This window comes from Populus trichocarpa, chromosome 4, assembly GCF_000002775.5.
Source record: "Populus trichocarpa isolate Nisqually-1 chromosome 4, P.trichocarpa_v4.1, whole genome shotgun sequence".
In the NCBI taxonomy this organism is placed as follows: domain Eukaryota; kingdom Viridiplantae; phylum Streptophyta; class Magnoliopsida; order Malpighiales; family Salicaceae; genus Populus; species Populus trichocarpa.
Genome location: NC_037288.2, coordinates 17094300 through 17113483, shown reverse-complemented (window position 1 = coordinate 17113483; position 19184 = coordinate 17094300). Strand labels below are relative to the sequence as shown.

Below are 19184 nucleotides of genomic sequence, written 5' to 3'. Positions count from 1 at the left end.
TCTCGATATTTCTATTTGTATTTATCGATTTTCTGGTAGTTAATCCTAGCTATAGTTCCATTTTAATAATGTCACTTGCTACTGTTTTTGGTGTGCAAATCTCTGGAAGAAATATACTGTAGCTTTATAAACACGAGCATCCGCATTTGAAGTCAAAGCCGCCTCAGATTCCATTGTTGATTTTAAAAAAATGCCTTTTCAAATCACCAAGATAACTGTTTGATGGGCGATAATTCTTCCATGGTTTGCGCTTTGGCCTATGAGTTCCGCTAATTAATTTCTTTTGTTGGAAAAAACTAGGTAAACCCACAGCTTTGTTAGGTATCAGACTGCCAGCTAGCCACGTTCTTCTCCTTCATAAAGAAGAAATGATTGGTTCATCATTTTGATAAGGTTTTTTACATATTAATGGTGGCGAAAGCCAGACTTCCATTAGTCGCAGAATTCTTTCAGACTTCATGAAGGATTTATTCGAACATGCAATCCAGAGGTTTCCTGGTGCAGAATCTGTATGGAAAGCCAATACTTATTTGCCTATTAAGAGATATGCCACTGCCACGCAAGAACAGCTAAAAGATTCAAGAATGCACACGAGAAAATGGAAATTCAAATAGCATGAAGAAAGGGTATACAAACTTTGAACGACGACAATACACTACAAACCAACGTCAGATTTGTGCACAAAAGGAAGAGCTATTAGAAAATGATACACTCCGACTTGTATGAAACTGTGACATATATAAAAATGATTATTATATATAACGATGAGGCTTTCAAGCGAGTGGAGGAATAGTTTATTTGAAATACTTTGATGATTCGCCCAAAGCCAATGTAGTGGGTATTAGCCACCAAAAAGGAAGGGCAGCTATCGAAGCAGCCCGCAAAATAGAACTTGACAAGAGGCAGCTGGGTGACCATCGTCAAATGCTGGTGGCTTTACCCAGCGAGGTTAAAGTCACGGATGATCCAATCGGCAAAACTGCCGTCTCCACGGTAAACGTGTCGTAACGTAGGAAGAACTCCACCAACAGTAGCCTAGACAGAAGCACTACCATATCCTTCCCTGGACATTGCTTATCCTCCACCGTTGGATCCACAGTCTCACGCCCATTTGACCAATAAACATACTTCAATAACTTCTCTCCCTCCCCCACAAACCTATGCCCCACAAACTCCTCAGCATCATCAAAAACCTCAGGATCCTTCGTGGCGAACGGCTGATATCCAAAGATCATTTCACCTTTCTTGATCTTATAGGCCGCGTGATGACTTTCGACCACAATATCTTCCTTGGCCTTAGCGTACTGGAATGGAACCGGAGGTTCAATCCTGAAAGCTTCATAAACAACAGATTTTGTCAAAACCATCTTATCCATCGCTTGGATAGTGACCCCACCTTCTTCTTTAACAACGGTCCTGATTTCATCTGCGAGCTGACGGTGCAGCTTTTCTCCCGACAGGCCAACCCATTTGATCAAAGCAGGAAACCAGACTTTTAAGCCTCCATAAGTACTAAAGCAAGCGAGAAACACAAGATTATGGCAAGCTTCCTCTCTTGTAACCCCGAAACTCTCAGCTTTGTCCAAAATGGGACCCGAAGACGCATAAAACACATCGTAAAGCTTATAGTAATCAGATTTTACTAAGAAAAATGGTAATTTAAATGTATGCAGCAATAGATCATCAACATATTTCAAGAACTTAGGTAACCCTAGGGTAAAAAGTGGTCCGAGTTGTAGAGCCAGCCATTTATCAGCAATGGCTGGTCCCTTCGACCCAATCGCGGTCTCAGACGGGTCTTTACCGCAAAAGAGACGAAAAATGTAGTTGAAAGACATGACCTGACAAACGTTGTTGAAATTTGCTTTCTTTTGAGACGCTATGCCATCCTCAATGCTGATGAACAGTTGTGACAAGCAGGTTCTAAAGAGAGGAATAAACTCACTGTGCTTGGACGCAAGCACAGACATAAAGTAGGATTTGAGAGCGGTATGTTTGGTCTCAGAAGGGTCAAGATAGGCACAAACACGGTATCCTCCAGAGTAGGACAAGGAAGGCAAGAAAGTGCCATCAAGAACGTTGTACTTTTCAACTTTAGAAGTGTCAAAGAGGATCGGAAATGAAATTGCGTCAAGGACAGCAATAACTTTGGGGTTCTTGGCAATGAAAGGGCCGGGAGGCATGTTGGTTTTGATGACCGTGGAGTTGTGCTTTTGGATGCGTGTTTTAAAGAACTCATCTTTACCTTGGTTATAGAAATAGTCTAGACGATCTCTAATTGCACCGAAGAAAGGGGTGCCATAATCACCAGGGATTGGCTTCATCGGGAGTTTTGATTCAGAAGAGGAAGAAGAAGAAGGAGACATCTTTCGATTACTATTTGCGTTTGGATTTTCTTCTGGTTCGTGGTGAATCAAGGGATTGCCATGTATCAATATATATTAGCTTAAAACATTCTTGTGATTAATTATTGTTATCAAGAAAATTCATTAATTAATGCTAGTTGCATATTTGTTGAATTAAAAATGCACTTGCTTTTCAACGCGATTTGATTCATCTGCTTATTAAATGCTTAAAAATTTAAAGCACACACTCATTATTCAACTACATCATGGGGGCGATGATGGTTGTGGGGCACAGAACATGTCACGCAAGGTAGTAACGGATTTACATGAGGAAAAATAATAAAACAAATTCAATCCTGTACAGTTGCGTGTGGCCTTTAGAACGAATTGAAGGAACAGAAGACTAGATAAATTAGCTTGGGTAAGGTGGGCTGGATTATTTATTTATTTCTATAATATAAAAAATATTCAAATATTGTTATATGTTTACAATAAAAAAATATAATTAATATATATTTGATAATATTTTTTTTTAAATATTGATACGATAATATATTGAATGTTATAGATTTCAAATGATGTATTGAATCGACCTGGGCTCACCAATCAAATCTGCGATTTGTGTAATAAGACCGTAATAACTTCATAGAAAGCAAATAAAAAAAATTGAAACTCAATTTCTAATCAACCGAATGTTGAAAGACAAAATTGAAAAAAATAAAAAAGAAAGAAAAAACTATCCGAATCAACCGGAGTTAATCTGTCAAATCTGCAACCCGGGTCATGAGATCGAGATAACCCCATAAAAAAAATTAAAAACAATTATGAAGCTTGATTTTCAATTAACCAAATATTAACGGGTAGAATAAAAAAATACCAATTAAAAAAAGGATCAAACGAAAATAACCCTAGTCAGGCCACACAAACCTGTTAAATTCTTGACCTAAGTCATAAAACCATAATAACTTCATAAAAGGAAAATAAAAAAAGTTATGAATATCAATTTTCAATAGACCCAATGTTAAAAGTTGAAATCAAGAAAAAAAAAACTAAATTTATGAGACCGAGATAATTCCATAAAAAAAAATTAAAAAAATTGCAAAGCCCGATTCCCAAACAACCTAATATTGAAGGATAAAATTGAAAAAAAATAAAAAAGATTGACTAATTTGAGGGTGAAATTGAAAAAAAAATCAGTAAAAAAAAATTAAAATAATGAACTAAGTCAATCCGTCAAACTTGCAATCCGGGTTATGAAATTATGATAACCCCTTAGAAAAAAAATAAAAGCCAATTAGAAAAGGATAAAAAATGAATAAGGTAAACTTGCTAAACTCGCGATTCAAGTCTTGGGTTTAGAATAACCCCATGGAATATAAAAAAAATTACAAAATCTAATTTCCAACCAATTCAATATTCAAGAATGAAATTAAAAAAATTAATTAGAAAAGATAGCGAAAAAAATAATCTAAGGCAACCTGGGTTGACATGACTTGTGGTTTAGATCAAGAGATCAAGATAAGTTAAAAAAAAAAAAAATTTACTTGGCCTCACTTCTAACTAATTTAATATCAAGAAGAAATCTTTAAAACTAGCATATTATGAAATATAATTTTTAAAATAATTTAATTAATATAGAATGATGAGATAAAAAAAAATTAACGTAAAAAGCAAAAACAAAAAAGAAAAGAAAAAAACTCAAAACAAGTACTGTTTTATGGGTGTGGTTACTAGATCTTTTATATTTTATTAATTTTGTTTGTTTATTTAGCCATCCAAGTCACTGATTAATCAGAATTAATTAGATATCTTTATCCAAATACCCAAATCGTTAACATGTCTTATTCCTGGTATTTAATTTCTTATAATTAATTAGATGAGCTTAAAAATCTTTGGATAAATTGAAAATTAATTAAGTTCTGTTTTTTTTAGCAAATAAGTTAAAGCAATGATCATCATCTTCATCGATCCTGTATTTCATCCAAACCCACAAAACTAATATAATCAAAATTAAGTTATAATTAATCAGAGATTTGCTCTATCTGTGATCTCAGGTTCGAGCCCTGTAGTTGCTTATATGATGGCCATTAGAGACTTACATTGTCGTTAACTTCAGGGCCCGTGGAATTAGTCGAGGTGCGCGCAAGCTAGTCCGGACACCCATATTAAACTAAAACAAAAAAAAATTAAGTTGTAGGTAATTCCAACCAGATTCTTGGTTATTTCGAGATCGTAGAGAGTAATTAGAGAACCAACCTCGCTTGCAAGGGTGATCGGAGGCTGCTTTCGAGAGTTCATGATTCTATTGAAGCACTAAACTATTCGTGTTTTAAAATAAAAATATTTAGTAAAATAATTAATGTGTTAGAAACGTGATTAAATTCTTTTTAAAGTGTTATTATTTTATCAAATCTTTTAATTTATTATAATATTTTTTTTTAAATCCAAATCTTGTCCTATCCAACTCCAATATAAAATATAGGCTTCCCACCAAGACCTGGTTTCTGCGTTCCTCCATGTCGGCAGCCGCCCAAGAAGTTCTTCTCCTTCCTCCTTCTTCACCAGCCGCCCAACACTTAATAGATTAATGCAAATATGATTTCTCATGTTGGTTTTATTTTTCTTTGGCACAGAACAAGAGGATTTATTAAAACTGAAAAAAAAGGAAGAAAAAACTAGGATTAGCATTGACCCGCTATGTCCAACCCACGCAGATATTTGACATTTGCAGGTCGGGTCGGTTTTTCATGTTTTCGGGTCGGATATATTTTTCAGTCCAACCCGACCCGTGCACTGCTAAATTATGAGACTGTGGAGCCCACCCCTAGTCTATGATACGTTGTGTCTCTCAGCGTTGTTAATAGAAAGGCTAAATCCAAAGCATACCTTCTAGAAGTTGCATGATAAATCGTGAAGTTTGAATGGAAGCCAAACTTTTAGACTAGCTTGCCTATAGCTACAACTTTTTATTTTAGAATTTCCATGTTGTTTGTTTTAAAAATATTTTAAAAAAATTAAAATTTTTTATTATTTTTACTTTAAATTAATATTTTTTTGATTTTTTAAATTATTTTAATACGTTGATATCAAAAATAATTTTTAAAAAATAAAAAAAAATATTATTTTGATATATTTTTGAGTGAAAAACACTTTAAAATACTACCGCAACCACTCTACTAGCAGATAGGCTTTTAAAAACATGATTTTTGAAGGTTTTTTTGTTTTTATAAAAATAATATATTTTTTAAAAATTTATTTTAAAATTATGAAATATAATTTCAACAGGCATGGAATCACATCACAAAACAAACAGGCTCTACAAAAAAAAAAGAAAAAAAAAGAGGCAACAATTAGTCTGCATGCAAAGAAACGGAGGCTACATCACGAACACCTCACTACGCACAAGAGATTAAGATTCAGAAATGGAACTGGAACTTAATTGGTGGATTCATGCCTTCTCTTTTTTATTTTAAGAAACTGAAACTAAAATTAAAATAAATTAACAAACCAACAAATTAGATTTCCTCGAAAGCAATCGTGCAGGACAAGCACTGGGTTTATAAAAAAAAAAAAAACTATTTTTTTACTATTTAGGATACTGTGAGAAGAGGCAAATATTTCAATACTTAGCTTCACCAAGTTCAAGTGCTTGTGGCCTTGATCAATGAAGTTAATGTCACTGATGATCCAAACGGTAACACAGCCGTCTCCACAGTAAACGTGTCATATCGGAGGAAAAGCTCCACCACCAATAGCCTAGACAAGAGCACCACTAGATCTTTCCCAGGACATTGCTTATTCCCCACAGTTGGATCCTCCGTCTCCCGCCCGTTTGACCAATAAACATACTTCAATAGATTCTCTCCTTCTCCCACAAACCTATGCCCCACAAACTCCTCAGGATGATAAAAAATCTTAGGATCCTTTGTAGCGAACGGCTGGTATCCAAAGATCATCTCACCTTTCTTGATCTCATAAGCAGCATCATGACTGTTGATCACAATATCCTCCTTAGCCTTCCCGTATTGGAATGGGACCCCGGGTTCAATCCTCAAGGCTTCAAAAACTACTGATTTGGTCAAAGTCATCTTTTCCAGGGCTTGGAAAGTGACCCCACCTTCCTCTTTAACAACGGTCCTGATTTCATTAGCAAGTTGCCTGTGTAACTTCTCTCCTGCTTTGCCAACCCACTTGATCAAAGTAGGAAACCAAGCTTTCATGCCACCATAAGCGTTAAAACCAGCAACAAACACTAGGTTATGGCAAGCTTCATCTCTGTCAATTCCAAAACTCTCAGCTTTGTCTAGAAACGAACTCGAAGACGCATAAAATGCATCATAAAGCTTCTTATAATCAGACTTTACTAAGAAAAATGGTATTGGAAATGTGTGCATCAAAAGATCTTCAAAATGTTTCAAAAACTTTGGAAATCCTATGGTTGCAAGTGGAGCAAGTTGTAAGCCGACCCATTTATCTACAATGGCAGGTCCTTCCGATCCAAGCTTTGTTTCAGAGGGATCTTTTTCGCAAAATAGACGAAAAACAAAGTTGAAAGACATTGCATCACTGGAGTCATTGAAATTTGCTGTCCTTTTAGAACCCATTTCATCTTCAATGTCGATGAACATTTGAGACAAGCAAGTCCTAAAAAGGGGGACGAAGTCCTTGTGCTTGGATGCGAGGACAGACATGAAAAAGGATTTGAGAGAGGTGTGATTAGGCTCAGAAGGATCAAGATACGCACAAACTCGGTATCCTCCAGTGAAAGACAAGGAGGGTAAGTAAGTGCCATCAAGAACGTTAAATTTTTCAATTTTGGAAGTGTCAAAGAGGATTGGGAATGATATTGCATCAAGTACAGCAATGACTTTCGGATTTTGAGCAATAAAAGGGCCAGGAGGCATATTGGTTTTGAAAACTGTGGATTGGTATTTTTCAACACGGGAGCTGAAGAACTCATCTTTCCCTTGGTTATAGAAATAGTCTAGACGATCTTTGATGGCACCAAAGAAAGGGAGGCCATAGCTACCAGGTATAGGTTTCAATGGGACTGCTGATTGAGGAGGAAACATTTTCAGCTTGAGTTTGTTGCTCTTAATTTGTGTGGCAGTTTAGTGAGGAATATTAGTTGATTTCACCATTGATCCATGCATGTCTATTTATACTATCTACAATGTTTACTTGTCAGCTTGAGTTTACGTTCGATACTCGTTATGTGCACAGTTCTTGACTAGTAATTGAGACATGATTTCTTCAGGCCTATATAAATTTCTACCTTATCTAAAATTCACGTGATTATTTATCATTTGTAGTCCCAATATAATGACCAGTTTTTCATGATAGAAACATGAGATTTCGAGTTCAAATGCGAGACTTTTACGTAGTGAAGTTAAATTACAAGTGAAGTAAAATTTTGCCTCTCGTACGTAGGCTGACTTGATCAAGCTTTAAAAAAAGTGAAGTTAGATTTTGCCTCTCCTAGGCTGACTTGATCAAGGGTTACGAATCATTTATCTTCATAAAATTATTAAATATAAATGAAAATACCAATAAAAAAAATATTATTGGTAAATTATAGTGATATTTATCAATAAAAAATCACGTTACTGTTTTCATCGGTGAATGCTAAGGAAATAACCGATGGAATTCAAAGAATAAAAATAATTAGACAGATATTCCCTTGTTAATCCCATCAGCAAATCTGACGTATCAATATTACCGACAGACTTACATATGATAATTTACCGTAGTTAATTCTCGTTGGTGAATCCGTCAGTAATATTAAAGTTATAACTAGTAGCACGACCCCTACTCTCCATTTTCCCTATTTATTCTTCTTCTTCTTCTTTCTTTTTGTAGAAAACAACACCCCTCATCTCTTATTTTGCTAGAAATCTAGCTCCTATTATCACAAATTCAGCCACTCCAACACTCAGTCTGTCAGTATCCCTGTCTTGGTTCATTTTTTTTTTAAGATTTGCCACATCAAGTACGCAAACCTACATTCTTTTTTGTAACTCATTTTTCTTATGTTATTTTTTTGGTATTTGTTTTTACAGTATATGTAGTTTGTTTGCATGTTTACTTATTTTATAGTTTTTTTATAAAGAAATTTGTTGTACGAATGTATAATTTGTACATGTTAGGGTTTATTTGAGATTTTAAAAAATTATATTTGTTTGTCATTTGATGAAATTGAATTTGATTTTGTAACTTAGGTGTGTTATAATGAAATAAATAATGGGTTATTTAATGGTTATGTTTCACATTTTGTGAATTTTATTTTAAATTTTAAATTTTAAAATTTTTATAAACTTGGAGAAACTTATTTTTTTTTGGAGAAAATTGATAATGACTAAAGGGTACTATTAAAATAGATTGAATAAGTTTGATTTAAACCAATGATAGCTAATTAGTTGGGTATTGATAATTTGTTTAATTCACATTATTAATTAATACATGTTGTCATCAATATTGTATATAGGTTTTATATAAGTAATGGATCATCTTTCTTGGATGTATCAAGTTTCACCTGAAGGGTTGTGCATGATGGATTATTATAGTGGGGTTAAGGGTTTTATTAATTATGCACTATCTAATTTGAAGAATATTAGTCGAGGCAATGTTAGATATCCATGTAAGAGGTGTAATAATAAAAAGTTTCTCGATCCAGCTATTAGTACGATGCATCTTCTACAAAAAAGGCTCATGGAAAAATAGTTGTGTTGGTTTGCACACAGAGAACCTATGTTCCTTATGATACCATGGTAGAAAGGATAGTTAGCTCAACTTCTAGATCTAGCAACGTACATGAAGTTGTAGATGATGGATGCAATGAGAATGAATCATGGTTATGCAAGTAAATGTTCAAGTGTAGATAAAGAACCAAACGTAAATGCAGTTAGATTTTTTGAACTTTTGAAAGAATCCGACGAACTATTATGGGATGAGAACAAATCACAGTAAATTTTGGTTGTTGCATATGTGTTCACCATTAAGTCAAATCATGGGGTGAGTGATATTGATAAGGACAAAATCATTGAATGGATAAGAAACATTTTACCTAAAGGGAATAGATTAAAAGAGAACTTATATGTTGCTAAATCCATTATGAATCCCCTTGGTCTAGGATACTAGAAAACAAACATGTGTCCAAACTTTTGCATGCTGTACTATCATGAAAATACAGATTTTATCGAGTGAAAAACATATAGGCATGCTCGGTATAAAAAAAAAACTGGTAAGGGAAGGACTTTTGTCGTACATAGAAATCTGAGATACTTCTTAATCACTTCTACATTGCAAAAGTTATTTATGTCTCTAAAGACTACTATGCACATGACATGATATCATTCACATGATACGATGGATGAAGTCATAGTACACCTTTCCAGTGGTGAAGCTTAGAGGTAGTTTAATAGGGTGCATCCTCAGTTTTTAATGGAACCATAAAACATACATCTTGGATTATGTACAAATGAATTTAATCCATTGAGGTCATTTGTTGCATCCTATTTTTATTGGTCGATAATACTCATAGATTACAACTTGCCATCAAAGATATGTATGAAGTCGAAGTTTATGCTCTTATCTATAGTCATACCCAATCTTAATAATCTAGGTAGTAATATAGATGTTTGTCTTTGACAATTGATTGATGAGTTGAATCAGTTGTGGTCATACAAAACTTTGACGAATGATGACTCAACGAAACAAAATTTTCAGATGAAGACAACTTTAATGTGAACTATCAATGATTTTCCTGTGTATAAGATGGTTTCTAGTTAGAGCACGCAATTAGCTTGTCTATATTGTATGAAAAATAATAAGGTTTTCACCTTAACAAATGATGGTAAAACATCTTTTTTTTTTTTATTGACACCAGAGGTTCTTGCCAACCAATTATAAGTATATAAAGAACAAGAAGGAATTCTTTAAAGGTAGAGTTGAAAAGGATATTGCATCTAAGATACCATCAGATTTCTTGGATTCTATCATTTTTTTTTTAATCTCCTTTAGATTTAGGCTAATGGGAAAATAAAAAGAGTTTTAGAAAGAAAGTGAGAGAAAAAGAGAAAGAGTTGTGTTTAACTAATTTGACAAAAAAATATATAGGGTATGAGTTTTTCACAATAGCACTAGACACAATAAGGATTACTACATTAAAATTACTATTTTACCCTTGAGTGGGAAAATAGGAGCCTTGGTGGTGGGGTAATTTGATATTTTCTAGAGGTTCATTAGTCATTAAAAGTTTGTTCAGGGGATGTTAATCCTTTTTGATTTTTTTTACACAGTGAAATAACATTTTTATCCCCAAGATTAACAAAATTTAGATCTGTTGAGCATAGGTTTATTTTCAAAGACTTTAAAACAACAAAATACTTCTTTATCACATGGTAAAAAAAAGTAGAGTTATTGACCAAGTGTTTTTTTTTCCTTATTAGAATACAATAAAAGTATGTATTTTCCATTAAAAAAGACAAAAAATAAGGTATGTGTTTAAGGATGTTTTTGTCCTTTCACACATGACTTTTTTTTATGTAATTTCCAGGGTTATAAGGGATATTTTGATAGTTTTACTTTTGGATGGCATATACGACATCACCAGGTAGACTAACTTGACCTTTCATCATGTATTTGGAAGTTCCACAGTGTCCAATTCCTTCTTATATGGCGTGTGACAACTGCTGATGTGCGGTTTGTCGCCAATGACCATTTCTTTTTTATCCCCATCTTTTCTCTCTCCTACCAAAAAAAGTACACGACTGTCCTCTTTGTTTTTGATATTCAACTTCAGTCCTTTTATAAGAGTTTTGTTTGTTTTCCCTTCAATTAGAATTTCTCATGTTTTTTTTTCATTTCGGTCCTTATTCTTTTAATTTTAATTTTTTTTCCTTGGCTTTTTTGTTAAAGTTTTATTGGTTTTCAATTCAATCATTCAATCAAAGTTTATATTGTTTTAATTTTCCAATTTGACCCTCATTCTTTTGATTTGTTTTTCCTTTTGTTAAAATTATATTCATTTCAATTTAACCCTCCAATTGAAAAATTTTGTTTGCCCTCTAATTTAATTTTTATTTTTATTTTCATCCTTATTCTTTTAATTACAATTTTATTTTAGATCCTTTTGTTTTATACAGATGAACTTTATTTTTCAAAATAAAAAATACTTATTTTTAAATAATATTTCTGATATGTTCGACCTTATATAATATTTTTAGAGTGTGAGTTTATTCAATTAGTTTTGGTTTTGTTTGTGTTTCTATTATATTTTAATTATTTAAATAAATAAGTTCAGTAAATATAACTGGATAAACGACTCATTTTGTGTGATTAAATATCTTGATCTTCTTTCATCTCTTATATTTTTTTTAATTTCTCTTTTAGTTATTGTGAACAATTTTATTTTCCATTTATTTACATAGATGATTATCTATTTATTTAATTAGATATTTGCATAGAATCTTTGATTTACATATTGAATTTTTATATATATAAAAAAACACATTGAAATATTTTGCTTTCTCTGTATTTCTTTTGAAAAAAATCAAAAGTCATGATGAAGCCGGGTTAAATAACTAGTGTATTATACATGTTGTAAAGATAGAAAAGGCAATAAAAACTAAAACGAGAGAATCACAATGATTAATGAGAAAAAGGAAGGATTAATTCTACATTCATAATTTGTTTATAATTTTTATAGCCCCTTTTATCCCATCAACATGAATTTTTATATTTTTATCAAAGAATTTTTTTTTATATTGTAATTTTATCAATTACAATACTAAATTTAACGTCGATGTTCATTCCCAAGAAAACTCATCAACCACTCTATGAACCAAACTTATATTTTATTTCTTTATTTTAATTACATGCATTTATTACCACTTAATAAATTAAGCAACATCTAAATTAATTTTTAAGACAAATGACACTTAATAAAAAGCTTTTTTTTGATTAATTACTAAATTGTTTCTCAAAAAAATAAAACACCACACAAATCACCTACACCCCTGCATATTTAATAGTTATCTAATATTTATTTTATTAATTGATTGTGCATATTTAATAAATATCTAATATTTATTTTATTAATTGATTGTAGTTCTCGATAAAAACAACTTGGTAACCCTCTTATATAAATTTGATATACCAATTTAAAATTCAAAGAATCCAAGTGTTAATGGTATGTTTTCATCAAATTTCAACTATTATCCTACTCAAGAACATTATTAATAATAATGTTTCAAAACTCAATATGCTCAGGAATGAGGTTTTTTGAGTGTTTAGACATTAGATAATTACACGTTCACGTCAATATTTCATTCTCTAGAGTTCACAAAGTTGGTGGTTGGTGGTAGAAGGTCTAAAACCTATAAAACAGTCCTTTGTGATAGGGGTTTAGGGACTATCCGATGATAAAGTTAGTGATTTTAATAAGGAATTGAAATAAATAAGAGAATAAGCTTTAAATTCTAAGAACAAAAGTGTTTGTTTTTAATTTTGTATGATAAATTCTATAAGAATTAAAGTACAAATACTTAGAGAATGGAAATTATGAACCATTTACCCAAGTAGTTTAGGGAGTATATATAGCCCATGAACCTTATCATATGAACCATTTAACCAAGTGGTTTAGGGGGTATATATAGCCCATGAACCTTATCATGTTGCTTGAATGAAGGAGTTTGAGTGTTATTTCTTTCTGATAGCAACAGTGAGAGATATATATATCTCTTACATAATATTAATGTTGATGGAAATATGGTGGCCTTTATAAGACTTTTATACATCTAGAGGTATACAGAGATGATTATTATTGACTTTTAACATATCATGTTAAAAGTTATAAGAATAAATAAACAAGGCCTCATGATATGAACCTAATGATCAAATGGTCACGCAACCTATAATTAAAATTGAGTTATGACCTCGAAAAGTTGAAAGAGGTCTGATAGGAGTATGATAGAATGAAAACTTATCCTAGGACACCAATACTATTGGAATGAAGTTGAATAGTGCCATGAAGCTAGTTAATCTTCAATAACTCAGATTCAGTTCATTGAAGAGCTAAATAATGCAAAAATCTCTCTCGCACGTTAAACTGAAAGTTCAAAAGCATTATTCATCAAAGGTTTTGAAATTTAGGCTTTACATGTGTTTAAATAATTTTCAGTTAAGAAATTAACCCTAGGGAATTGATCCACTTACAAAACTGACCCAAACCTTTTTAGTAAGCTCAAACCCTGATCCAAATAAGCCTTAGATCTTAACTGAAAATCAAAGTATTAATTTTGCTCAAACATAGAAATAATAATGAAAACAACAAGTCTTGATAGTGGGTTATTGATGCTATATAAAATAGAAAGAAAAATAAGATAAAACATCTTAATTCCCTAGCTTAAATAACTCTTGGCTGAGATTCACCTTCCTAGATACTCTAGGATTGCTTAGCCAACTTTTAAAGTCCTTTAGATGCTAGGAAATCTGATCTGAAAAGAAATTTAATTGTTGAAGTCTTCTTTCCTTGTAGGACTAGGATTTCCCTTTAGAACATGAAAAACAATCTTAGAAATTAATTTTGTTTGTAGTCTCTCGTCACTTTTCTTCCTTGACTAGAAGAATCAAATCTTTAGCATTAAATAATCTTTTCAAGTCTAAAATTCAGATCTGACGACCCTTTTTAGTTGTTTTGTATGACTAGGAAACTTCCTCCTTTATTGCTAAATATTATCCTAAATAATAGGGACAATAATGAACAAATTTCTCTTTCAGTTTTAGAAGAATATTTTGTTGATCCTTGTAATAAAAAGGATCCCAATATTTTAATAAATCCAAGCCAACTTTGGACCCCATGTGGCCCAAACCCATACTTATTAATTTAACCTAAATCAGACCATATATAAGCTCCCAACAAGCCTGCTTTGCTGCCCAAATCAAACCCACACATGGGTTGACCTAATTTGGCCGAATAAACCATCAAAGAGATTGGACCGAACCCATCATCATGCACAAACCAAGGTTGGCTAAAACAAGCTAAATTCCAAGGAAAAACACAATCTTGGTTGAATGGCCTCCTTATCAAACCCAAGCACAAAATCAAAGGCCCTTTATAAGAAATCCATGACTGAACCATATCACTTTGTTTCCCAATATGAGGCCTATAACGATCATCAATTGCATACCTTTTTGGACTTGGAATGATGCAAAACCTAAGGGTTATAGGTCTGACATCTCGCCAGACTCATATGTACTTGAGCTCAGTACATAACTGAACACAAGGATGTTGGGTCTGGCAGCTTGCCAGACCTATATGTACTTAGACTCAGCACATATATAAAACCCAAGGATGTTGGGTCTAATACCTTGCCAGACCTATATGTACTTGGGTTCAGCACGTAGGTGAATCCAAGGATGTTGGGTTTTGTAGCTCGTCAGATCCTTACATACCTGGGCTATGCAAGTAGCTGAACCAAATGATGTTGGGTCTGACAGCTCGCTAGACCCACATGTGCTTGGGCTCAACCCGTGGCTGAACCCAAGGATATTGGATCAGGCAGCTCGTCAAACCCACATGTACTAAGGCTTAACGTGTAGCTGAACGCAAAGATATTGAATCTGGCAAATTCACCATACCTATATGTATTTGGGCTCAACACGTGGTTGAGCCCAAGAATATTGGGTCTGACAGTTTTCCAAACCCATATTTGTTTGGGTTTAGCGCGTAGCTGATCTAAAAAACGTTGGGTCTAGCAGCTCGCCAAACCGATATGTACTTGGACTCAGAGTGTAGCTGAACCCAAGGATGTTGGGTCTGGCAGCTCGCTAGATCCATATGTACTTGGGCTTAGAGTGTAGCCGAACCCAAGGATATTGGGTCTGACAACTCACCAGACCCATATGTATGTAGGCTTAGCACACATTTGAACCCAAGAAGGTTGGGTTTGGCAGCTAGCCATACCCATTTTGCATTTGAACTCAACACATAACTGGACCCAAGATATTAGGTCTAACAACTCGTCAGATCCATATTTACTTTGGTTTAGCATGTAGCTGAACTAAGAAATATTAGGTATGACAATTCACTAGACTCGTATATATGTACATGAGTTCAACATGGAGTTGAACCCAAGAATATTGGATCTGGAAGTAGTCAAACCTATATCATCTAGGTTTGGTATTCTGCTCAACTTAGATATATTGTATTATCACCCTATTTTTGATTTTTTAAAATATAAACTTAGATAAAAAATAAAATATATTGATCCATCAATTAATATCCTTAAATAAAATTTAGTTGGAAAGATTGCAAGCTCTTCTTATCATCTTATCCTCCATTAATTTCATTATTTGCTTTTTAGGAATGACGATTCTGCAGAAATTATTTGGACAGATGAGTATAATTTAGACCGATGGTTATGATTGGTGGTTTTGCAGAAAATAATTATTTACAATTCTTAAAACTTGTATATACAATTTCATTTATGGTTCTTCGTCAACAATGAAATGCACGTGACAACAAGAAACAGGAACTGCGTACTAAGCTTTATAATTAACGACTTTAACACCTTTCATCTTATGTAGGCCTCTATTTTATTACATCTCCAGACCTCCATTAAAAGAGCTATGTTATGGGTATGAACTCCGATGCTAATTTATAAATGGTCCCCAGAAAATGAATACATATGAATGCCCATAGGCGAGTGGCCGCTATATAGCTAGCAACATTGCGTCCTCTCCTCTCTTTTGGTGGCCCAGTGGCTATAAATTTATAATAGCCTAATAAAAGTCCGCCAACTATTCCCATGGGTTTTACCTTTTCCCTTCCCAGCCTAACAAGTAAACAATTTGCCGACAAACCTCTGTAAACGTTTGCTGACAATTCAAGCAATTAGTGTGCAAGAACGAATTAAAAACGTGTTCGAAATGAAACATCATATCATATAAATGTCGAACTTTTCAACCCAAACAAGCTTGTGTCGTTTCATTTGTTGTTGGCATTTAATTATCTAGCGATTAAATCAATTAGCTGTTACATTGGACTAAAGCAACTTCATCCTTCAACTTTTCCAAGATAAGCTTTCAACGGGTTTTGAAGCTGGGTTAGTTACGTAACGAGATCGAGGCAGTATTTCCTGAATCTCTAAATCTCCAACCTCACTCTTTCCAAAACTTGCTTGAACGTAGAATTCTCCCCTAATGAAAATTCCATGGTTTAATTATCAGACTTGTTTGGAAACCCTCGAAAATAACTTCTCTTAGGAGTGCAGCATAGTATTTACGAAATATCCAAATCATTATCTTCTCAAAAGGGAATAAAAATTCCAAATTATAATGTTTATCAGACAACAGAGACAAAAACAAACCCAGTATTATAGAGATGAATTAATGGACACCAATTAAAGTATACACGCCAACAAGCGTGACTGCCTAAGTGTTGAGGGTGATTGTACTTATTTTCTCAATTGTTATTGCTTAAAAAAAAAGGGAATCCAGAATCTAATGTGAAGTGAAGATATTCAACCTTGAAATACGTACGCAGACTAATGTTGTGGTCAAAGCCTGCGAATTTAAGGAATAGCAGCCTTATCATAGAACGAAAGAGATTTTGGACAAGCTTACAGACAAGTCCAGTTTGATGGCACAAGTTATACATACAGTGGCACAAGTTCTCTTGTCATATAACGCCCAATGTATGGTTCAGATGGAGGAATAAATGCTTCAAAGCACAAGCTGGCAAATAGAACACAACCACTTGTGAACACACAACATGGACATTTCTTCTTTTTGAATTTGAATGTTCAAATATGAATCAATTGAATCATGCTTCGACTAAAACTTAGTGCCATTCAAATATGAATCAATTGAATCATGCTTCGACTAAAACTTAGTGCCAAACTCATGTAATGATATCTGAATAAATCGTGGAAAAACTTCACATAGAAATATTTACTTTTCCTAATTGATGAGATCTGAATCTAAGTTGTACCTGTAAAACAAGTTTCTTATGGAACAAGAAACACTCTGATATTTAAATCAATATTTGATTTTGTTTTATCAAGTGACAAGCATGTAAAAATTTAAAAAGATGAAAATGGTATTTTTTGTGTGTAGAGAAGATATGTGTGTTTTTTGTTTCGTTGAGAGTGTTCTCCGTATAGTGTTGTTCAGATGAATCCTTCCTTTATCTCTCTCAAAATCTGAGAACATATAGCTTGTAAAGTATTTGGAAAATATCTAGAAAATATGTAAAAAAATATATGGAGAAATATATATGAAAAATACTATTCATGAATAGTACCATGCATATTACTATTCATGAATAGTAAACCGACGTGAGCTAAAAATAGCTCGGTCAGAATGGAGTTTGCGCTTGGTTGGGCCTAGTTGATGAGATTTGAATCTAAGTTGTATCTGTAAAATAAGTCCTTCGTTAAACAAGGAACACACTTATACTTAAGTCAGTATTTGATATTTTTTTTATCAAATGACAAACAGATTTAAGAAGATGAAAATTGTATTTTTTATGTGTAAAGAAGATATGTGTGTTTTTTTTTTGTCCCGTTGAGAGTTTTATATATAGTGTTGTTTAGATAAAGCACCCCCTATCTCTCTCAAAATCCGAGAACATATAGCTTTAAAATATTTGGAAAATATCTAGAAAAATATAAAAAAATATATACAAAGAAATACAAATGAAAAATACTATTCATGAATAATACCTTGCATATTACTACTATTCATGAATAGTAAACCAAGGTAAGCTAAAAATAGCTCGGGCAGATCGAAGCTCGAGCTCAGTTGGGCCTTGACCTTATTAAGCTTAGTGGAGCTTGGTTGAGCCTGATTAAGGAGAGAGGGAGAGAGAGAGAGGGTAGTTTAGTTGGGTTATGGCCCAACCAAGACAAAAAAAAAAGTTTGGTTCGAGCTTCAGGTGAAGCTCAGTTAGGCTGCCCAACCTAGCTTGAGGTGAAGCTCAGCCTGTCATGATCCCAACCTAGCTTCATATTTGAATCGGTTGGTCATCTAACCGAGTTTTGACATTCTTGTTCTTTTTTTGTATTATAATTTGCCTCTAAAAGTCTTGTAAACATACATGTTTGGAAGACTTTAACGAGCTAGATAGTGGTAAAAAAATACTTATAATATAGGCTTGCATTAAAATGTTATCTTATGAGCATGTCTTTGAATGTTTTTCATATTTTTTGAAAATTTATGAGAGATCATATCAATGTTTAATGGAGAAATATCCATGATCTTTTTGAAGATAATAGTAACAGGTACCCAAAGACGGTGATCTTTAGGACCTAGAGACATGTTGTCACAGGGACCTGGAGACAATGGTCACTAAGAACTGAAGATAAGTGGTCACGAAGACCTGGAGATAGTGGTCACTGAGACCTAGAGACAAATGGTTATGGGGGAGAAAATTGGTAGCGGGAACCTGGCGCCTACTAAAGACTATTGAAGACTTCTCCATAGGGATTTTATGAAGACCCTTCGTGCTTGGAGACATGAAGATGATATTTATATATCTTAAAAGATGAAGGATATACAATTTAAGAGATTTATCTTATCTAGAGTACAACATCACTAGGATGATTTCTTGTTTGTTCATATTATATCTCCTCCTTTGTAAGTTCTTGAAGGTACCCTTTGGAGATCTATCTTTCTATATCTTTTGTGAGTGCATGATACTTTTTTATGTCGTGTTCATGATCATGATGAAAGAGATAGAACTTGTTGGGGTTCCTTGTGCAAAATCAAAACCAAAAGTTTTATCTCTAGCAATAATTTAAGATGGTGTTTGGATATGCTGGTGCGGCTGCGGTTGAA

The 19184-nt window shown here is 33.3% G+C and overlaps 2 protein-coding genes across 2 annotated transcripts in view; both read right to left on the bottom strand.

Annotated features, from left to right (window-relative positions):
- Positions 1-585: 585 nt before the first annotated feature.
- LOC7480605 (allene oxide synthase 3) lies at positions 586-2435 on the bottom strand. Its single transcript, XM_002305369.4, has one exon. It carries the CDS (start codon positions 2364-2366, stop codon positions 921-923), a length of 1446 nt encoding a protein of 481 aa, XP_002305405.1. The 5' UTR covers positions 2367-2435; the 3' UTR covers positions 586-920.
- A 3349-nt stretch (positions 2436-5784) lies between these two features.
- Positions 5785-19184, bottom strand: part of LOC7480604 (allene oxide synthase 3) — a 31978-nt gene continuing 18578 nt past the window's right edge. The window contains exon 2 of the mRNA XM_002305368.4: positions 5785-6601. Coding sequence (XP_002305404.4) covers positions 5987-6601 — 615 coding nt within the window. The 3' untranslated portion in view covers positions 5785-5986. The remainder of the gene's footprint in view (positions 6602-19184) is intronic.